Source organism: Schistocerca piceifrons, chromosome 4 (genome assembly GCF_021461385.2).
Source record: "Schistocerca piceifrons isolate TAMUIC-IGC-003096 chromosome 4, iqSchPice1.1, whole genome shotgun sequence".
NCBI lineage: Eukaryota > Metazoa > Arthropoda > Insecta > Orthoptera > Acrididae > Schistocerca > Schistocerca piceifrons.
Genome location: NC_060141.1, coordinates 656,515,470 through 656,538,402, shown reverse-complemented (window position 1 = coordinate 656,538,402; position 22,933 = coordinate 656,515,470). Strand labels below are relative to the sequence as shown.

Here is a 22,933-nt window from a genome sequence, read left to right as displayed (position 1 = left end):
GATGTAATGTTCCCTTAGACATGGATGCAAGTCAAAAGAAACAGTCATGATATACGCGAAACGTTATCGAAGTTTGCGAACACGAATAATAGAATTGTGATAGAATAGCGACAGTAAATGTTTGTGTTGAATCAGGACTCGGCCTTTGATTTCCCGCTTATCGCGACTGGTCGATTACTGTACCTTCCATACGCCGTCAACCATGTGTCTATAACCTGCACTCGTGTATCCGTTATCTATATTCCCGTACAGTGGAGACATTTTAATTGAAAGTTGTTAGCCCGGTGTTGGTGAATAAATACGATATTGTGGTGCCTGTGTTGCTCAGAATTACGATTCAATGTTCCTTTAGTTATCACCCGCGGCAACCTTACACACCGCCGTACGTCGACGGTACTCTACGCCCCCTTTGGGTGCCCTTCATGGCAAGCCATCTTTGGCTTACATTTCAGCAAAATAATGGCCGCCCACACACGGCGAGAGTTTCTACTGCTCTTCTTCGTGCTTTCCGAACCATACCGTGGCCAGAAAGGTCTCCAGATCTCTCCTCAATTGACATAGTTTGGTGCATTACGGACAGGCTTCTCCAATCAGCGCGGGATTTTGACAATCTAAAGCGCACAATATCCGTCAGGAGGACGTCCAAGAACTCTGTCAATCAATGTGAGGCTGAATAACTGCTAGTGTAAGCACCAGAGGTGGACCCGTACATTGTAGTTGATCAGCTTGTGAAGCTCTTTCTCGTGAGTACATCATCCATTTTTTTCTGAAATTGTAGTCATTTCTCTGTCTCTACATGTAAATCACTTCCACCTATTTCTGTCCCATTCGGATTATTCCTTCGTGTTACATTGGTTTTTTATTCTTTTTTCTCTTAGAGTGTATTTTACGGACCAGTTTTATTTTAAGGAGCCTATATTACAGTGTGGTTATTCATGGAACAGGGGTCTACGGACCTGAGTACCATCCCTGAGTCCACATAGTAACTTCCTGCGATGCAGCCTTTCTGTGTATATTACTCTTCATTAAAGATGTAACACCAATAAGTTATGTATGAGTTGCTAAACAGAAATCAGCGTTTACATACTTTTTAATGGATAAACGCATACTATTTTTACTTACCAACATAGTGTAGAAAATGCATATCACGCAGACAAGCGGTGTGATCCAGTGGACGTTCACTCCAGAAACTAAAAAGAGAGAAATGTAAAATATACTATTTCATTACATACACAATCGTTTCTTGTAAGTAAAGCAGAACAGAGCCGCTAAGAAACAATGAGTAAAACAGTTTTGAATGTTAATACCTTCAAACCATGTTTTTTTCACTATTTGAAAATGATAAATTAGTTTTCTGAAAATATATTTGTTGGTTAGGTGTGTAGCTATCACAAAGTTTGAAAGATTCACAATGGGCTAGTGAATATTTTCAAGATGTAATCACATTAAGCGCCGAACATAAACCTAATAATTTCGGTTTTTAACTACAGATTTAGTAAGTTGCAGTGCCGATCGTTTTACCTGAATCTCCTTTCTGGTTTGTAAAATGCTAACACAATTCTTAGATGATACTCAGATGACCATTAGCATCACATTTAATACGAGGAATTCGATTTTTATATGCCCTATAGGTTGCACATCAGTCACGCCTGGAATATATAAATACTCTGATTTCCCTTCAAACGAATAAATAAAATATACAAATACTGTGTTGAAAACTGCAGGCGGTAGTCAGTGGATAAATGGCTCTGTTTCCTTCTCGCGTTAGATGTACCGGGTGATCAAAAAGTCAGTATAAATTTGAAAACTGAATAAATCACGGAATAAAGTAGATAGAGAGGTACAAATTGACACACATGCTTGGAAAGACATGGGGTTTTATTGGAACCACAAAAATACAAAAGTTAAAAAAATGTCCGACAGATGACGCTTCATCTGATCAGAATAGCAATAATTAGCACAACAAAGTAAGACAAAGAAAAGATGATGTTCTTCACAGGAAATGCTCAATATGTCCGTCATCAGTCCTCAACAATAGCTGTAGTCGAGGAATGAAGTTGTGAACAGCACTGTAAAGCACGTCCGGAGTTATGGGGAGGCAATGGCGTCGGATGTTGTCTTTCAGCATCCCTAGAGATGTCGGTCGTTCACGATACACTTGCGACTTCAGGTAACCCCAAAGCCAATAATCGCACGGACTGAGGTCTGAGGACCTGGGTGGCCAGGCATGACGAAAGTGGCGCCTGAGCACACGATCATCACCAAATGACGTGCGCAAGAGATCTTTCACGCGTCTAATAATATGGGGTGGTTCTCATAAAACCCCATGTCATTACAAGCATGTGTGTCAATCTTTACCTCTCAATCTACATTATTCCGTGGTTTATTAAGTTTTCAAATTTATACTGACTTTTTGATCACCCGGTACATGTATACTGAAGCTTTCAACGAATTTCTCTGTCGTCATCATCAGGTCAGTCATCCTATTATACCTTGTGGTGGTACTTTCGCTTGTAGTCAGCCGAATTATACCATGGAGATGTCACGAAGTCGCGAAAGTTCCGTATGCAACCCAAAAATATTCTCTTGTCTGTAATCGAGGATCTCCAGCAGCGATGCTGATTCGGTCAGTTATTTCAGCTGATTTCTCCGTTGCCTTTCATGCACCGCTAAGGATAAAGCCACTCTCCCATTTAAACTTTGTTGTTGCACATTTTGATGACATAATCCCAGTAGAGAGACGCACTGGGTTAAGACTTTGGTTTCATCAGACATGACAGTCTGTTTATTTGTAAACTGTATCCGACAACAGCAGAAAGCCCGCGGGTAAAATACTATGCTATTTACAATCGCTTATGATTTGTGCAAGATGGATTCGAAAAGCATTACGAAGACTTTAAACTTCTTGACCGACGCTCAAATCTCATCTGATCGCTGAGCTGTTGGGGACGTACAAGGAGGGGGGACCTCGTGTACATATCACCGCTCAAGGTAGTCGATGGTATCACACAGAGTTGTTAGACGATGACATACTGCGCAGAGGGTGAAGAGCGGTACCTATTCCATAGTAGCACTTCTAAACGTTCCGATTGCAAGCAGAAATGCAAAACACGCACTAAAGCTCCGATGATTCTTAGAATTCTCCAATATTTCCGATGATCGTGTGCAGTGTGTAATGTGGTTATCTCGGATAAAACGTGTGCTGAGAGGATATATGCATAAGTGAGTCATCAGTCCTCTGACGTCTGATGCGGCCCGCCACGAATTTCTCTCCTGTGCCAACCTCTTCATCCCAGAGTAGTACTTGCAACCTACGTCCCCAGTTACTTCCTGGATGTATTCCAATCTCTGTCTTCCTCTACAGTTCTTTCCCTCAACCGCTCCCTCTAATAACATGGAAGTTATTACCTGATGTCATAAGAGAAGTTCTATCATCCTGTCCCTTCTCCTTGTCAGTGTTTTCCATATGTTCATTTCCTCTCTGATTCTGCGCAGATGGTCCTCATTCCTTACTTTAAAAGTCCACGTAATTTTCAGCATTCGTCTATAACATCTCATCTCAAATGCTTCGATTCTCTTCTGTTTCAGTTTTCCCACATCCATAGAATGCTGTGCTCCAAACGTACATTCTCAAAAACGTCATCCTCAAATCAAGGCCTATGCTTGATACTAGTAGACTTCTCTTGGCCAGGAAGCCCCTTTTTGCCAGTGCTAGTCTGCTTTTGGTGCCCTCCTTGCTCCGTCCGCCATTGGCTATTTTGCTACCTAGGCAGCGGAATTCCTTCGTGACCGTCAATCCTGATGATAAGTTTCTCGCGGTTCTCATTTCTGCTACTTCTCATTACTTTTGTCTTCCTCCATTTATTCTCAATCCCTATTCTATACTCATTAGACTGTTCATTCTATTCGGCAGACCCTGTAGTCCTTCTTGACTTCCATTTAGGACAGCAATATCATAAGCGAATCGTATCAGTGATATACTTTCACCTTGAATTTTGATTCCGCTCCTGAACCTTTATTTTATTTCCATCATTGCTTCTTCAATGTACAGATTGAAGAGTAGGAGCGAAAGACTACATCCCTGTCTTACATTCTTTTTAATCCCAGTACTTCGTTCTTGGTTGTTTACTCTTATTATTCCCTCTTGGCTTTTGTACATACTGTGTACCTGTCCCTCCCTATGGCTTACGCCTATTTTTCTGATAGTTTCGAACGTCTTGCACCAGTTCACGTTGTAGAACGCTTTTTCGAGGTCGACAAATCCTATGAACGTGTATTGGTTTTTCTTTAGTCTTGTTTCCATTATCAACCGCAACGTCAGAACTGCGTCTCTTTTGCCTTTATCTTTTCTAAAGCCAAACTGATCGTCATCTAACACACTCTCAATTTTCATATTTGTTTTGTAAATAACACTGCCATTTTCTGCTGCTACTTAATTTATCTATCCCATACGCGTTTCGCCTTATCGTGTTCTAAGACATCATCAGTTTTGATGGTTTTAGATTACTAAACAGTTCACATCGCCATTGTACTTTTTGTGAAAAAGAAATTACTTACGATTTGCTGATCTGGGTTTCCTCACATCTGGTCTGGAGGTGATAGTGTACATGTTGGAACCTACGTTTAACAGTCATTTTTTTCATGTTTTTGTTCGTGCTATCCCCTCCAAAAATATGGGAGTAAAAGAGCTTGCGGAAGAAAATATGTGCTTCACAGTATCGAAGAAGAACCAGTACTCATAGCTCTTAAGGTACGCAATTTAATTCCTATTTTTACTGGACTTTTATCTTGTTTTGGTGGGTACTACCACCATTCAGAATGTACGACACTTTTTTAATACCCTATCTCTGTAGATATCATACAAAAAGCGTAAAACGAATTAGGTTGATTCATGCCTACTGGCATTCATACAAGCACAAAATTTTCTTATTCATGTGGTGTGTACACTCATAATTAACACCGCAAGACTAGTCATATGATAATTGGGGTAGCGCTCATGATATGGAAAACATATTTTTACGGGGCAACTAAGACAGACGTATTTAGATGTGGGAATATTTAACATTGGTCTTCATTGTGCCTTGCACCAATGGGGCAGAAAACTGAATAATTGTTTCACCTTTACCTGTAAGTCACGTCAGTAGTGGTGATAAGCCAACCACTTGTGGTTTGTACTGTTGTAGGAGAGATTTTTACGTACACTCCTGGAAATGGAAAAAAGAACACATTGACAACGGTGTGTCAGACCCACCATACTTGCTCCGGACACTGCGAGAGGGCTGTGCAAGCAATGATCACACGCACGGCACAGTGGACACACCAGGAACCGCGGTGTTGGCCGTCGAATGGCGCTAGCTGCGCAGCATTTGTGCACCGCCGCCGTCAGTGTCAGCCAGTTTGCCGTGGCATACGGAGCTCCATCGCAGTCTTTAACACTGGTAGCATGCCGCGACAGCGTGGACGTGAACCGTATGTGCAGTTGACGGACTTTGAGCGAGGGCGTATAGTGAGCATGCGGGAGGCCGGGTGGACGTACCGCCGAATTGCTCAACACGTGGGGCGTGAGGTCTCCACAGTACATCGATGTTGTCGCCAGTGGTCGGCGGAAGGTGCACGTGCCCGTCGATCTGGGACCGGACCGCAGCGACGCACGGATGCACGCCAAAACCGTAGGATCCTACGCAGTGCCGTAGGGGACCGCACTGCCACTTCCCAGCAAATTAGGGACACTGTTGCTCCTGAGGTATCGGCGAGGACCATTCGCAACCGTCTCCGTGAAACTGGGCTACGGTCCCGCACACCGTTAGGCCGTCTTCCGCTCACGCCCCAACATCGTGCAGCCCGCCTCCAGTGGTGTCGCGACAGGCGTGAATGGAGGGACGATTGGAGACGTGTCGTCTTCAGCGATGAGAGTCGCTTCTGACTTGGTGCCAATGATGGTCGTATGCGTGCTTGGCGCCGTGCAGGTGAGCGCCACAATCAGGACTGCATACGACCGAGGCACACAGGGCCAACACCCGGCATCATGGTGTGGGGAGCGATCTCCTACACTGGCCGTACACCACTGGTGATCGTCGAGGGGACACTGAATAGTGCACGGTACATCCAAACCGCCAGCGAACCCATCGTTCTACCATTCCTAGACCGGCAAGGGAACTTGCTGTTCCAACAGGACAATGCACGTCCGCATGTATCCCGTGCCACCCAACGTGCTCTAGAAGGTGTAAGTCAACTACCCTGGCCAGCAAGATCTCCGGATCTGTCCCCCATTGAGCATGTTTGGGACTGGATGAAGCGTCGTCTCACGCGGTCTGCACGTCCAGCACGAACGCTGGTCCAACTGAGGCGCCAGGTGGAAATGGCATGGCAAGCCGTTCCACAGGACTACATCCAGCATCTCTACGATCGTCTCCATGGGAGAATAGCAGCCTGCATTGCTGCGAAAGGTGGATATACACTGTATTAGTGCCGACATTGTGCATGCTCTGTTGCCTGTGTCTATGTGCCTGTGGTTCTGTCAGTGTAATCATGTGATGTATCTGACCCCAGGAATGTGTCAATAAAGTTTCCCCTTCCTGGGACAATGAATTCACGGTGTTCTTATTTCAATTTCCAGGAGTGTATTTTGATAATTTTAAGTGCTATTTTATCGTGGTCCAGGGATCGGATTTTCGTTTGTGACAAAAGATGAAACTTTCCACTGTGCAAAACATTGTCCTTCATTGTACGGAACAGCCGGCATGTTAATAATTTTACAAAGTTAACGTATCATATTTGGTGGATTTCGTGGTTATACTTGAGTCTTACGAAAGTATGTAGCTTAAGTGATACACTGAATTGATTTCTTCAAAACACTTCGGTCTTTTTTTTTTTGTTTAAGTGTCGCATAAATAATGTGTCGTAGGTCGACTACCATCCTACAGATGTTGCTGTTATGTGGTAGCTGATTATGGAAAGGAAAGAAGATAAAGTCTGCAAACTTTTTTATAGAACGTCGGCCCTTTAGTTCCCATTGACATGTGTTACAGCCTTCCATAAACTGAGGGAAGTGACACATTGGTTATCACACTGTACTCGCATTCAGGAGGACGCCGGTTCAAGCCCGGCCATCTTGATTTAGGTTTTCGCTTCAGGCAAATTTTGGGATAGTTCCTTTGAAAGGCCACGGCCGATTTCCTTCCACATCCATACCTAATTCGAAGGTGCTGATAATCTTGCTGTTTGATCCCCTCCCCAGATTCAACCAACCTTCGTTGAAAGTTCATTTCTGTACGAAACTGGAATACAACCAAAGCTCGAGGAAATAAAAGAAGCTATATTAACCAATCTTACATTTATCTAGCGTATAATATGATGCTATATCCGCCTCCCCCGAAAAATGTTGCTAAATCGCTTCGAAAGTCCTTTTGATATCATCAGATCAAAATTTTTCTTGAAGAAAAAGAATCCTCTGTGGCCCATTCATCGATATGCTCTACAAGCAGAACATCAGCATTTGAAATTAAGGAAACCTTCCTGGCGCGCAGCAAAAACACCTAGTTTAGTCCTCTTACAGCGTCAACCTCATGGAAAATCCAGTGACACCAGTCAGTATCTAGTCGAGAACCCTTCCATGGGAATTCAAAGATTTGATTTCCCGACGTGTCAATGAAGGATTATGAACTGGGTTCGAAACAGACAAGGGAGATGTGGTTATCTACTTCACATGTGGTTATGAACTAGTTCTGCAGATTGTGAACGTGGTACCTGCGTACAGTGAATCCTCCATATTGTCGCTGATTGTCCTCTTCGATCATAGAATGGAAAAATGATGGACATTCACCACACACTGGGTGAAGTGATGAAATGGATCAGGGAACGAGAGTTTGAGATGTAAGATCGGACAAGCTTGTGATTGCGGAGATTTATCCACAGATGTTATACATAAGTATTTCTTTTCATCATACAATAAGTAAATAAAATAAAAAGTACCACACTCTCCAATAGACACAAGGTGAGAAGTAATAAAAAAACTAGTTTCTAGTCAATAACGTTTACCACGCTTTTCTAAGGTTGAACGCGATGCATTATCGTCTTCTCCCTACAGTGATGCTTGGTCAGGTGATGAAAGTTTTTGTACCAACTGTATTACAGTGTCATTTAGGCCAAAGGGAAACGCTCAAGCATTACTGCCTTGCCCGCTTAGTGTATTGTTCTAGCCACGTGAGTATTATACTGCTGTAGATCTATAATACAGATAATGTAGACGTGGAAATAGCATTGGCACTTAATTTCACAGTCCATAGATATGTTTTAGGTGCTTCTTAACATACTTTACGGCAGTGATGTCATTACCCATAAATATTTTGATAAGCATTACAGAAAATTTAGATGTGAGGTTAACTCTATGGTACTTAACTTGTGGGCACATTTTGGCTTTCACCAATTAGGAGACATGGATCGAAATTTACTCATTGTGGAATGTGCCTCAAGTGTTGAGTTTAAACAGCAGTGGCAATAAGAGAGTCCCATTTGCCTGGCACTACTACTGAACAATTTAGACATGTAAATAACATTATGTTATTTGATTTAAGGGTCAATTGTGTCTTGCACTAAGTGGCGTACAAAGATCAAACTGTTGTCGATGTCTGGTACAGCTTAAACTGCAAGCTGGATCAGTAACGCCAACAAGCATGCTACGTGTATATTGATAAATTATGCAGAAAATTTAGATGTGGAATTACTTAATTTTAAGGCCCATTGTGCCTTGCACCAAGGGGGATACAAATATTGAACTTGATTCGTTGCCAGGTGGGATACTGAGATTGAGATGACCGACTGCATTATATACCAATTAGCTGCTTAGATTTAATGATCCGAAAACAACTGGGAGGTCTAAATGTGTGTGTGTGTGTGTGTGTGTGTGTGTGTGTGTGTGTGTGTGTGTGTGCGTGTGTGTGTTGGGTTAGAAGTTCTCTGATATGCTATTTCCAAGAACATGAATCCGCTTAAGACAATAAATGAGCATGACAATGTCAACTTGTCACAGCTGCAGCCCTTCCCCTGCACGAGACATATAGGGAATCTGGGAGGTTCCTCTCACATGCTAGTCACCTGGAAAGTGCCCAGAATTGGCAGTGTCCTCCTACTCTAGGGGGTTAGACTATTTAGCTAGAAAGTGGGTGCTTCAGTATATTGCTATGCCAACAGTGTGATAAGCCACTAACATTAAAAATTTCTTAGAATTTGTTGGCCCTAAAACAGTACATGTCGGTGTTAGGAGAGAGGGACACAAAATAAAACCATTCGTGATTACTTGGGTAGAAAGGCTTGTGTGAGGCCTTTTTTTTTCCTGTGTTTGTCAGTGAAAGTAGACGACACTTCTACATGCTCTGTTTCTTTCTGCGATCACACTCAGTCCGTCGTTCCGGGATTACTGATAACCACGACGCCAGGAGCCTGTAGTCATCCTGTGTATTGATGTTCGTATGCTTTTCGTCGGTGACGTTATGACACTGTTAGAAAAGTAATATAATGAGGTACCCACTCCTCAATTAAATTAGTCTACACCATGAGGATTGCTGCCGCAATATGGCTGAAACGTCGAATATTCCAGAAGTTTAAGATTTTAAGTATTTTATCTCCTGGAAGTACACCCAGAAAGGTTGTGACAAATCCTTCGATTCACAAAATACTGAAACCTGAGTATCACAGAATTACGTTCTTTTGCTCTGGAGGGAATGACAACTAAATGAGAGGCATTCAAAATGTAATTACTGAAGGAGTTAATGGTTTACAAAGGTACAAGCGCATCGACGCACCTTGGCTGAGAGCAATGGCTGGCATGTAGACGTAAAGCGGCATATGTAGCACCAGGCTGAGAGTGAACAAAGCTGATGCCACAACACGGATGATTCGACTGAAGCGACGTTCCAGATACTGAAACACCAACAGACTGTAAGTGGACAGAAAATATTAGTGTTTACGAGATGCACATGAATTAAATTGCAAGGGGAACTTATACTAACACACATCATCATACTTCTAGTATAGTTTAGTGGATACGCAGTGGCATGTAGTGATAAAATGAGTGCGGTATCTAAAAATACTCAAGTTTCGGATTTTTCGCTGTATTGTAAGAAGCTTTACTCCCTTTTGTCTATATCCAACTACTCCTTTCTGAAAGCTGAAATGTCAGTGAAAACGAAAGAAATTTAACGCTACAAACTATTGTTACTAACACAAGATTTTAATTCACAATTACTGTTGCTGCTGTTGAGATCTTCACTTAGAAGTCTGGTCTGATGCAGCTCTTCATGCAACTCTACCCAGTGCAAGCCTCTTCATCTCAGACTAACTGCACCTCACATACTTTTCGACCTGCTTACATTGTTCGTCTCTTTGCTTTCCTCTCCGATTTTTACACCGAACACTTAACTCTAATACTAAACTGATAATTTCTTTATGTATTAGACTGTGTCCTATCAATCGATCGCTCCTTTCTAATTACATCACAATTTTCTTTTCTCCCAATTACTGTTCAGTACCTACTCATTAGTCACACAATATTCCCATCTGTTCTTCAGCATCCTTCTATAACATCACATTTCAAAGGTTTCTATCCTCTTGTCTGAACTGCGTATAGTCCAAGTTTCGCTTCCGTATAAAGTTACAATCTAAACCAATACATTCAGAAATCACTTTCTACCAGTTAAATTTTTTAAAATGTTTAATCGTCAGAAACGCTTCTTTGCCACTGCCAACCAATATTTAATATCCTCTTTACCTCTGCAATCAACAGTTACATATTAGAGTGAAACAAACATAACTGGAAAAGAAAATGAACTGCACCACCGGCGTTATCGAGCATAATGGACAACCAGCCTGTGGTGTAACAAAGTCGAATGGCTTTAATCACAGTGAAATACACTAATTTCATCCAACGGCAGTTTGGAAACGTGTATTCACTACATGTTTTGAGGCTAGCATAGATATTCTTTAACATTCGTACCTAAAAAAAAGAAGGAACATAACAGCTAGTAGCTAGGAAACAGATTTGAATCACAATGCTAGTTCTCTAAGTCGTATCTAGAATTCTTTCGTGGACCATTTCAGGTTTTTCGCACAGGACACTTGAGAAACTTACCTCGTATGTTGATGTGAGTTGAAGCTCATAGAAGACGGGGAGGAAGATGAAGTTGGTGACTATAGAGAAGAGAATTATGGTAACGGAAATCCACGTGTAGACCCCGCCATACAGGTAAACCTCTGAAGGCACACCCATCAGCGTGGTACCAGATATGTGACTGTTGAAAAAAAATGCGAGCATAAAAGACAAGTATTCTTGATGAAATAATTTACCAACAGCCGTATGTATTTTAGAAATTTATTTTATGAACTTCTTATGTGATACCAGTTTCGGCATTACATTGATGACATCATCAGGATCCACATGTCATAGTCGTAAAATCGCTATACACGGAAGGAGCCATATAACTGGATCCGTGGATCAAATAGTTATGCAACAGCTCTTGGTGAGCAGGCGACACAGACTGGCTAGAATTGTGAATCTCAGATTTCCTGGTAAGGGCTATCAACATAAAGTATTCTTGCAGATTTGTTACCACATCATAACACCATTTTTGTGGGATAATTGATGAGCATAAAAATAAGTTAAATGCAGTCAGAAAAAAAAATCTTTTTCTGGAATTTCTGTGTTTCATTAGCTATTTTGCCATTTTGAAATTTCAAATATTAAGATTCTTTTAAAATTAGTAATAATGCTTCATTATAGAAGAATCCTGAAGCAATGCAGACCTTCAACAACGGAAATTGCTTACAATACATTAGTTCGTCCAGTCGTGGAGTAATGTTCGTCTGTATGGGACCCTTACCAGTTGGACCTGATTCAAGAGATTGAGAAGGTCCAAAGAAAAGCGGCAAGATTCGTGACTGATACATTTATCCATCGCGAGAGCGTTACAAATCTCATAGAAAGTTTGAAGTGGGACGCACTTGCAGACAGACGACGCGCTAAACAGAAGGACTGCTCACTAAATCCCGAAATCCGATCTTCGCCGAGCATGTAGAGCATATATTATTACCACCAACTTTCAAATCGCGCAATGATCACCATTCAAAGATAAGTGAAAATAGAGCTCGTACTGAGGCGTTCAGACAGAAGTTTTTCCCTCGCGCGATCCGCGAGTTGAACAGAGGGGGGGGGGGGGGGGGGATATTATTTTGGGGAGAATTGTGCTCTCCACCACACACGCTTGGTGGCTAGCGGAGTATGTATGTAGATAGATATTTAAGGGCAGTACACATGTGTAAATTTGACTTTAAACGCTGTTCAAAACGATTTCTGCTTTGTCTTAAGTTCAAAATTGGCATTTGACTGCCTAAAGGAATCTCAGCAGCTTGCACCTGCTGGGCTGATCTCCGTGTTCAACTTCTCATTTAATCTCCCGTTGAATATCATTGTTGACCCAATTTGGCTACAGCGGATTCCCAGAAAACTACATGACTGTGAATAAGTGTAATCCTCCATTCTCAGTTCAGAGACCACGGACAAGACTGACAAGGCATACGAATTAGGTAGCTGGAACAGTTAGACGCGATCTTATGTAACAATTTGTAACTGGGGATATTATACTTAATTAAAAATTTGTGAACTTTATTTTGAAATGGTAAAATATAAATTTATTCAATTTCCACACTTCAACATTAAAAAGTTATGTTTTTGCATCTGACTCATTTTATAAGATTTTCATAATTTTCATAAGCCATGATAAATTTGCCAACATCAGGAAGATTCAATTACGTTAACCAGTCGGGGAAACGCACAGAACTTTCGAGGCAGAAACTGCTCAGTTTTTGAAGCTCAATTCAGCAACAGTATATCTTCTCATTTGAATTTAGGAAGTTAATTTGTTTCCTTCAATATTTGTTCTCCAAATTCCACTTAATGTGATTCAATACTAATCATCCTTGAAAGTGTAACCAAACGTCGTGGTACAGTTTTCGAGAAAAATGTTTTGGAAGGTACGCTCTGTAGGTTGTTTGGAAACATCACTTACAAATTTCTAGGACTTGTTGAGGGTACGCAGTACACAGCACTAGAGTAGGAATGTATACCCAAAATCGTATCGTTTCCATTATACAGGCATTCCAGACTACGTATTTAGTTCATCCAGTGAAATAGAGAATTTCTTGGATTTTCCGGTTATGGTATGCACACAGTAGAAAATATGATAGGTACTATTTTAGTGAGTCACATAATGTTTTTATGTACGCTGATTGTCCGATGTATAGCAACAGGGATGGTCACTGAACTTTTTCTTTTGTTGTCCTGTTTACGAGACTCTTGTAAAGATGGAAGATTATCTGCCGGCACAAGTTCCGGGCAACGCACGACAAATTGACGAGACATCAGCTGAGATGGAGAGAGATTCCCCGAAGTGATACGTAGGCTCAATTGTGCAACAGTCGTTTGAATTCTCCACTGATATATTGCGTATTTTTTACTTTTACTACAGATGGAATTGTTAAACTGGTAAACGGATAAGTCTCTTTACTGTTTCGTTGGAATTGTTACCCAACTGAATATGGTTCAGACAAAGGTAATGCACTGAGTGACACCTAATTACATTCCTTAAAGACAGGGCTGGCTGAGCCGTTAGAGTAGAAAGGTTTCTATCCCAAGTACTGTGTACTGTGCTTCTTCTCTAAACCCTAGAGATATGTAAGGCAATTACCAAACACCATTTATTATTACTACCTTGCAGTTCTCAGTTAATACACGAGGGGACTTGAAAACTTATGTTACACTTTGTTATGGCAGGCCAAGTAACTTACTGAATACTGCACTGTGGCTCAAACTGACACACATGCAAGACACTACTTTTCAACAGTCGCCAGTCTCTGTAAACAACCGCTGAAATGTTCTACTGATCGTTCTAGACGATGGAAATCGCTCCCTCTGTCGGAAAGCCATTCGGGAACCGAACCGGTTTTATGAATGTCCTCATCGTTGGCAAACCTCCCTCGCCCCCCCCCCCCCTTTTATTCGTTTAGCTTGTCGAAAAGACAGAATTCCCAGATGCAAGACCAGGACCCACGTCTGTGCGGCATTGGTCAGGTTGTTGGCACAATTTCGCTACGGCTAGACGCAACGTAGCACTTGGTCCAAATACTGCCAGAATTTCACAGTGAATCTCTGCAGTTTAAGGCATTATGGCCGCAAGAATCGTTCCGTCCCGCGTACTTTAACCACGCACTACGTTTCCTCATCTTGCGAAGACCATTTCAGTCGCACACTGCGATTCAGCAAAACTGTGTCTGCAGGAAACCCGCAGCATTTGCTCTTTTCTGACACTAACCCACTCGTGATGCACAGTGATCTTGGCCTGGTACATGTGTATCGTAGTTTCTGAGGTCCCAGTGTAACAGTTCACGGAAGGATATGAGTCATATACACTTATCAGCCAGAACGATATCGGATAAAATAAATAGACTATTTAAGGAATCAGACATTACGATAGCCTTTTCCTCTAACACCCTGGCAAATAACCTTAGACATAGCATAGGAGATTTTAAAAATAAAATCTTCTCTACATCGGACGTGTACAAACTAACTTGCAAAGACTGTAAAAGAATCTACATTGGACAGACAGGAAGAAATTTTAAAACTAGGTTCAAAGAACATCCACGGGAATAGAACGCAATAAATAGCTATTTGGACAACACCTAGATGCCGAGAAACACACAGAAATTAATATAGAAGAAAATCTAAGGGTATTGCATGTAGCCCAGAAGGGACCCATGATGGACATCTTGGAAAATTTAGAGATCTTCCTGCACAATAAACAGGATCCAAGGGCAATTTCTAAAGTTTTTTACTGTGATAATAATTATTTAGAAATCTTCGCAAATATTATTAGTTCGTGGCGATATTGCTTCTCGTTGTCAGCTATATTAATATTGTATGACGATGTATATTGTTACTAATTTTATTATAGTGTTTTAATTTTGTAATGAAGACCTAGGAAGTTTAAAGGTTACCTTACATAAGTCCTAAAATATTAATACATAATTCAGAAACAACTTTGTGGATGAGTATCCGGAATATAACGACCTATGTGAATCAACGGCAGCGTGATGAAGGGAGGATTGTAGTACACCGATGGTATGATATCGAATGCCGTGCTACAGCAGACGACACGTACGAGGAGGCCATTATGACGACGGAATCCTAGCCAAATAGGCTAAGGTGCACTTGATATACTTCTTTTTTCTAATATGTTAATTCTATAAAGGAGAATATACTGATTTTAAAGTTATTTGCTAATTACGAGGAACAACTTTTACGGATAGCACCCGGAACACACCACGACAACGCATGCTGTGCAAAGATAACGCCGCAGCAGAAGACCATATGGATTGACAACAACATGGCGGAAGAATCGTTATGATACGGCGTTATCATAACAACGAACGCCGCGCAAAGATGATATTACAGCAGACGACTTATACGAAGCGGCTAGCATGACGACAGCGTCCCAACCACACAGGCTAGGGGGCGCTTAATATATGCTATCGCCCATGGCAACGGCGTCCCTACCATAGAAGATAGAGGGCTCTACTCTATCCACAAATGATGTGAAAAACGAATGGGACAACAGATACGTGATTTTAAATAATACTAAATTTCTCGAGAATTAATTAGTTATAATTATTATTTATTATGTATTATATTACAGCTGGAACAAACTTTAAAATTTACGATTTCTTGCTTAAGCATGTAACTAACGTTGGTCACCATGGAAGGTGTTACCGTCTGCCCACGTGTTGTTGGCCGTTATTTAAGCTCATGCAGAGAACCAACCATGCATACCCCCCGAATCCTTTTGTATTCCGCTCCTCTGCACTTCCACACTCCCTGTCGCGTCTGCGCAGCCCTCCCCCCCCCCCCCCTCCTCTTATGGTCCCTCGTCCTCCATCTGCTCCTTTCTCCCTCCCCCCCCCCCCTTTTAGTTCCCATCATCTGTCCAGTTCCCCCCGTCTGCCCTCGGCTGTGGTATGTCATATTTGTGCCAACTTTTTAGTGCAGTGTTCAAGTGAATGTTCAGTGTTGTTCGTCTTTCTAAAGTGTTACGAACAGAAATCATGCTGTCGCTGGGTGTGAATTTTATGTCTCTTGCGAACAGAAACCAGACTGTCGCCGTTTTTTTTTAATTGCATGTGTATTATTTTACCTGTCTGCTTCATATGTATTTTATTAGCATCATCAACCCTTTGTTCAATGTTTTAAGTTCCACGATTTTCCGCCATGTTACTATTTAAGTCTCCGATTTTATCGCCTGTTTTTATTATTTATTATCTTCATCTTTTTAAAACAAATTCTGTAGGCTGAAGAGCGGCGTAATAAGCTGCTGCCAGCCCGCCCCCTTCGGGGGGAATCGAAACTCAATAAAGAAAAAAAAAAAAAACCATGCATAGTTACCAAACGTGCACAGGCAGGGTGACGACTCCAGCGAGCCACCAAATGGGTATAAAAATCTGTTTATTTATGTAACTTTGACTAATTGCTTGTAGAAGATGTGCATGATTACTTAGTAATATTTTAACTTTACAATGTAAATTGCCCTGAAGATGACCCAATCGCGCGTTGAAACTGGTTGACGGCAAAATAAATAATGCGATTGTGACTGTCATTTTGAACAATTGATTATAAGTAAATTAATCGTTGTTATCTCCACACAACTACGTTGTCTAAAAATTATGACCAGGTGATGTACTACATATATAAACCCGTCCAGGGTATATCAACACCACCTGGCGATGAGTGACTGCTAGTCAGTCCCACGAACGGTGCGTGCAGTGTCAGTGAGAATTCCGCCCGTGTGTAGAATGGGGAAGGCGCGCGACCTGTCTGAGTTTGACAGAGGGCAGATTGCGATGGTTCGGAGGCTCGGCGTGGGCACTTACGAAATTGCAGGACTTGTCGAGAAGTACTGTGGTGAGTGTCTTCAACACATGGCAAGGCCAGGGCTGAGCACACTAATAAGACAAGAAAGGCAGCGAACGGTAGCGGAACTAACATCAGACTGTAATGCTCGGCAGAGAACAAGTGTATGTGAACACACAGTGCACCGAACACCCCTAACAATGGGTCCCAGCAGCCGAAGACCCATGAAGGTGCCAAAGTTAGTACCACGACATCTAGAATTACAGCTGAATATGTTACGAGCGTCACCCCTGTTATCCATGCCAAAGGTGGACATACCGTCTGTTAGTTACATGTTCATGTTCCGGCTGATCATTGTATAAAGAGGCGCAAGATGGTAAAGGCTCACCTCGAGATCTGCGAGACAGCGACGGGGAGCACCCTCATCGTCTTGCCGCCGTGCAGGTAGTCCACCTTGGCGGTGTTCTTGGCGCGGCCGCAGATGCCGAAGTAGAGGCCGATGACGACGGAGAGCGTCAGCATGAGCGCGAACGCCGCATGGTCCACCCAGCCGAACAGCACCTGCCTCGCCGCCATAACTGCAGCCTCTGCTGTTACGTTGGCCGCCATGTTGCTCTTAACAACTGCGACGGCTGTATGGTCACCTTGAGGCTGCTATCGTTGAGGGGTCCTGCAGTTCACGTCACACGTTAAAGGTTCAAGGTCTCCGTAGTGTATGGTAGAACAAATTGTTAAAGAAAACTTATGGTATTGCAACAATTTCAACTTCAGTTACAAGTGTCCATACAGGGCCGTTTATACCATTAGGCAGGACGAGGCGGCAAAATGTTAGGGGTGGCAAAGAGCGGAAAATATTCATTTCAAATGAAACAGCGAAAAAATGTGCAAATGAGGACAAAATTAAAAATAAGTACACTACTGGCCATTAAAATTGCTAGACCAAGAAGAAATGCAGATGATAAACGGGTATTCATTGAACAAATATATTATACTAGAACTGACATGTGATTATATTTTCACGCAATTTGGCTGCATAGATAGTGAGAAATCAGTACCCAGAACAACCACCTCGGGCCGTAATAACGGCCTTGATATGCCTAGGCATTGAGTCAAACATTGACGTCTACAGGTACAGCTGCCCATGCAGCTTCAACACGATACCACTGTTCATCAAGAGTAGTGACTGGCGTATTGTGACGAGCCAGTTGCTCGGCCACCATTGACCAGACGTTTTCAATTGGTGACAGATCTGGAGAATGTGCTGGCCTGGGCAGCAATCGAAAATTTTGTCTATCCAGAAAGGCCCGTACAGGACCTGCAACATGCGGTCGTGCATTATCCTGCTGAAATGTAGGGTTTCGCAGGGATCGAATGAAGGGTAGAGCAAAGGTCGTAACCCATCTCAAATGTAACGTCCACTGTTCAAAGTGCCGTCAATGCGAACAAGAGGTGACCGAGGCGTGTAACCAATGGCACCACGTACCTTCGCGTCGGGTGACACGCCAGTATGGCGATGACGAATGCACGCTTCAAATGTGCGTTCACCACGATGTCGCCAAACGCGAATGCGACCATCATGATGCTGTAAACAGAACCTGGATTCACCCGAAAAAATGACGTTTTGCCATTCGTGCACCCAGGTTCGTAATTTAGTACACCATCGCAGGCGCTCTTGTCTGTGATGCAGCGTCAACGGTAACCGCAGCCGTGGTCTCCGAGCTGATAGTGCATGCTGCTGCAAACGTCGTCGAACTGTTCGTACAGATGGTTGTTGTCTTGCAAACGTTCCCATCTGTTGACTCAGGGATCGAGACGTGGCTGCACGATCCGTTACAGCCATGATGATAAGATCCCTGTCATCTCGACTACTAGTGATACGAGGCCGTTGGGAGCCAGCACGGTGTTCCGTATTACCCTGCTGAACTCACCAATACCATATTCTGCTAACAGTCATTGGATCTCAACCGAAGCCAGCAGCACTGTCGCGATACGACAAACCGTAATCGCGTTCGGCTACAATCCGACCTTTATAAAAGTCTGAAACGTGATGGTACGCATTTATCCTCCTTACACAAGACATCACAACAACGTTTCACCAGGCAACGCAGGTCAATTGCTGTTTGTGTGTGAGAAACCGGTTGGAAACTTTCCTCATGTCGGCACGTTGTAGGTAACGCCACCGGCGCCAACCTTGTGTGAATGCCCTGAAAAGCTAATGATTTGCCTATCACAGCATCCTCTTCCTGTCGGTTAAATATCGAGTCTGTAGCACGTCATCTTCGTGGTGTAGCAATTTTAATGGCCACTAGTGTGTATATTAGAACATCGAATTATTTTCAAAAACGTAGGGATCAGATTTCTAATACATCGTTACTTAATACAGCTTTACTTGCTTCGGTATAAGTAAACACGTCGCCTCCACTAAGGACTAAAGTAGTCGCTACTGTGTAAGAAATGGAAACAATCATGACCTCGATTCATCTCTGTCAAACGCTGGAGCAGTGAACATGTACTGGCTTGCGATCACGTTTCGACTTGATAGCATACCTCCTTCAGTCCCTCTTTTTGTATTTGTTTCTGAATATCATTTGCCAAACATCTGTTTTATTCAGCGGTTCTGTTGCTGTTTTTAGTTCTGCTAGTATGTCCTGTGGATAATCGATCACATTTTCGCATGCTGGATTTTGTACTTTTCTTTGAACTTATCTAAAAGACATTAGAGGTAAGCCCAGTCCATCATACCCACAAAATAAAAATGAGTCGGTGTGCGTGTGTGTAAGGAGACACGCATTGTTGCACCGATGGCTATTTATGGTGGGGAATAGGGGCCGATATAGGATAGAGGGATGGTATTAAGAAAGAGGGAGCGCCATTTTTCAGTTCTCGACTATGGCGGCAAAACATCTAGAACGGTTATGTGTCCATGCAGAAACATATAAGTTCGCCAAACAAACAGCTCGAGTAAATGCAATAAAAGCTACATAATAAATGCGACTGTGACCTAAAGTAAATAGGGATGCTCGATGGAAGGAAAATGTGAGAGAGAATAGATTTAAACTACAAAACGGGTCATAAAAATACCCTTTCTCTGATTGTTCGACATCGTCTTTCAGTTGTTACCATTGTCATGTAATCGAATTCTGCATCCACGTAAATATTTAGATAGACCACTAGAAAATTCTGTTGAGTGCAACTGTGCTTGAACGATCTTGATAAATTTCATAATGTAGCAAATGGAGCAACACACAAATAATCAATAACTATACAGAAATTGTGGTATTTTTATGTGTTACTGTGAAAAATTCCTTTAAAATACTTTGAAGCTTACTGAAATGTAATGTTATGAATATAATTAATCGTGTACTATCATCCATACAATTGTAATTCTGTATATTTACTATTGTACGACAGTATCGTATATATTCTAGATTGTATCGTCTGTTCTATTCTTAGCCATCTCAATTAAATATAAACTCTGTGTATGATATATTCATTCTAACAGTGGCTGGAGAACCATACATTTGTTCTGCGCCATCACAAAACGACACTTATGTACTGTCATGAGCATAATTTACTGTTAACTCAGAAAAATGTGACAAAAAAATTCCGTACATGTTGTCCCATTTTTCTCGACCACACCAAATAAGTTATATCCCAAAAGAAAAATAAAAGATATGGCAAAAACTTCTTTCTAGCTAGCAAGGGGACATTAGCTTGCATGACTGTCTTTCTTGTAACTTTGTTTCTTACGAAAATGTAATGGTCGAGATAAATACAACACCCTGTAGAATATCAAATGGAATCAGAGGAGAGGGTGTCAGAAGTAAACACATGAAACCAGAGTCAATTAAGATATAGAAAACGAAACCTCGCAACACACAAAAATATTATAACTTCCTCAATAATCAACTTCTTTTCAAAATGTAAGAACATTAATATTTCAGGCGAAAAAAATCAAAATTGGAAATAAATTTTTCAAGTTCTATTTGTTGAACAGTTGCAATAAGATTCATTTAAATAGAAAAACGTCCATTGGTATAATGTTCTTCCTTATATTTTTTTCCATTAAATACTGTTGTATTACATGGTATCACTTCTTAATAATGAATTAATAGTAATTTAAAATGTTAACTCGAATCAGTACAAGATGTAAAACGGTATATCATCTATTTCTGTATCCACAATAATACTAATAAAAACAGTAAACCATCGTATCTGTCCGTTTGTTTAAACACGCTCATCTACAAAACTATTAGACGAATTATCATGGGGTTTTCGCAATTAACTTGAGCGTAGCTGGGGCAATGTGTAGGTGGGCTTTATTTCATCAAAATCGGATCACGGAAAGAAAATTAGTCTAAATTTAAAGTTTTATCTAAAACTATAGAGTCTGTTTGAGCACGCTGATCTGCAAAACTTCTAGACGAATTTTCATTGGGTTCTCACAGGTAACTTGAGCGTAGCTTCGGGTAACCTGTAGGCTTTATTTCATCGAAATCAGAACATGGTAAAAATATATCGTACTTTAAGATTTTATCAAAAGTCAGCTGCTTAGCTTAGTGGATCAGATGTTTAAGCATCACCAAATAGTACATCAAAGACCCAACAGACAGCGCGGTTAATTTCGTAGTACACCAAAGAACCAATATATGCTGCTTTTAGTTTTCATAATTCAGTTAAAGACGTATTTTCGAAAGTCTACATCAGTGGTAGAATTAAGCAACAGAAACTTATCTTCACAAGTAAGAAATAATATAATGTACTTGGCTTGCATACACAGATTTACTGATTGCGCTTTGCATATTAAAAGCTTAACATCATTGCTTTGCTTCTTTCGATAGGTTCTGTTTATAATCTTCGCTAGGAAAAACAAGTTTATAAATCTACATTGTGATTCGGGTGCCAGCTCACTATGTTTTGAAGTTGTTTTGTTTACGAATAAAAATGGCTCTAGAAGGTCTGGGTGTTTCAGAATGCACCATAACAGCTAAAGGACTGTGGACTAATCAGGTCTCAAGAATCCAATGAAGATCGTGAGGCAAGAGTGGCCTTGGCTGGAGGATGTCAGACTTGAACTCATTCCTATCAAACTCCTTCTGCAAGCTATAAAAAAAGTCCAATCTCAGACACTGCGTGTTGCGAACACAAACCTAAGTATCTACTGCTTTTTGGACAATCTCTTCATAGCTCCCTTCCATTTTAGTGAAGCAAACAAGTTCTTCATTCAGATCCAGATCTTACTACTTGAATCTTTCTGTAAAAAGAAGCTTTATAAGTCAAAACGTATTTTCCACATATACAAAGTCTCGGGCACATCTATAAATTAATATCTGAGCAACATTGGATTTCTCACCTAGTTTACTAATAATGTTTCATTCATTCTGCTTTAATTTCAGATTACCGTGTAGCTGTATCAGATCTACGTGATCACAAAGGGATTTTCTCTGCCTTGTGATGACTGGGTGTTGTGCGATGTCCTTAGGTTAGTTATGTTTAAGTACACTCCTGGAAATTGAAATAAGAACACCGTGAATTCATTGTCCCAGGAAGGGGAAACTTTATTGACACATTCCTGGGGTCAGATACATCACATGATCACACTGACAGAACCACAGGCACATAGACACAGGCAACAGAGCATGCACAATGTCGGCACTAGTACAGTGTATATCCACCTTTCGCAGCAATGCAGGCTGCTATTCTCCCATGGAGACGATCGTAGAGATGCTGGATGTAGTCCTGTGGAACGGCTTAACATGCCATTTCCACCTGGCGCCTCAGTTGGACCAGCGTTCGTGCTGGACGTGCAGACCGCGTGAGACGACGCTTCATCCAGTCCGAAACATGTTCAATGGGGGACAGATCCGGAGATCTTGCTGGCCAGGGTAGTTGACTTACACCTTCTAGAGCACGTTGGGTGGCACGGGATACATGCGGACGTGCATTGTCCTGTTGGAACAGCAAGTTCCCTTGCCGGTCTAGGAA

The 22,933-nt window shown here is 41.7% G+C and overlaps 1 protein-coding gene across 1 annotated transcript in view; it reads right to left on the bottom strand.

The window, feature by feature from the left end:
* The window catches only part of LOC124796094 (sodium-coupled monocarboxylate transporter 1-like), a 62,646-nt gene extending 45,089 nt beyond the window's left edge, over positions 1-17,557 (bottom strand). Inside the window, exons 1-4 of the mRNA XM_047260180.1 lie at positions 17,337-17,557; positions 11,126-11,285; positions 9,801-9,918; positions 1,123-1,190 (exon numbers count right to left, since the gene is read on the bottom strand). Of these exons, the coding sequence (XP_047116136.1) occupies positions 1,123-1,190; positions 9,801-9,918; positions 11,126-11,285; positions 17,337-17,557 (567 nt within the window). The remainder of the gene's footprint in view (positions 1-1,122; positions 1,191-9,800; positions 9,919-11,125; positions 11,286-17,336) is intronic.
* Between the last annotated feature and the right edge of the window lie 5,376 nt (positions 17,558-22,933).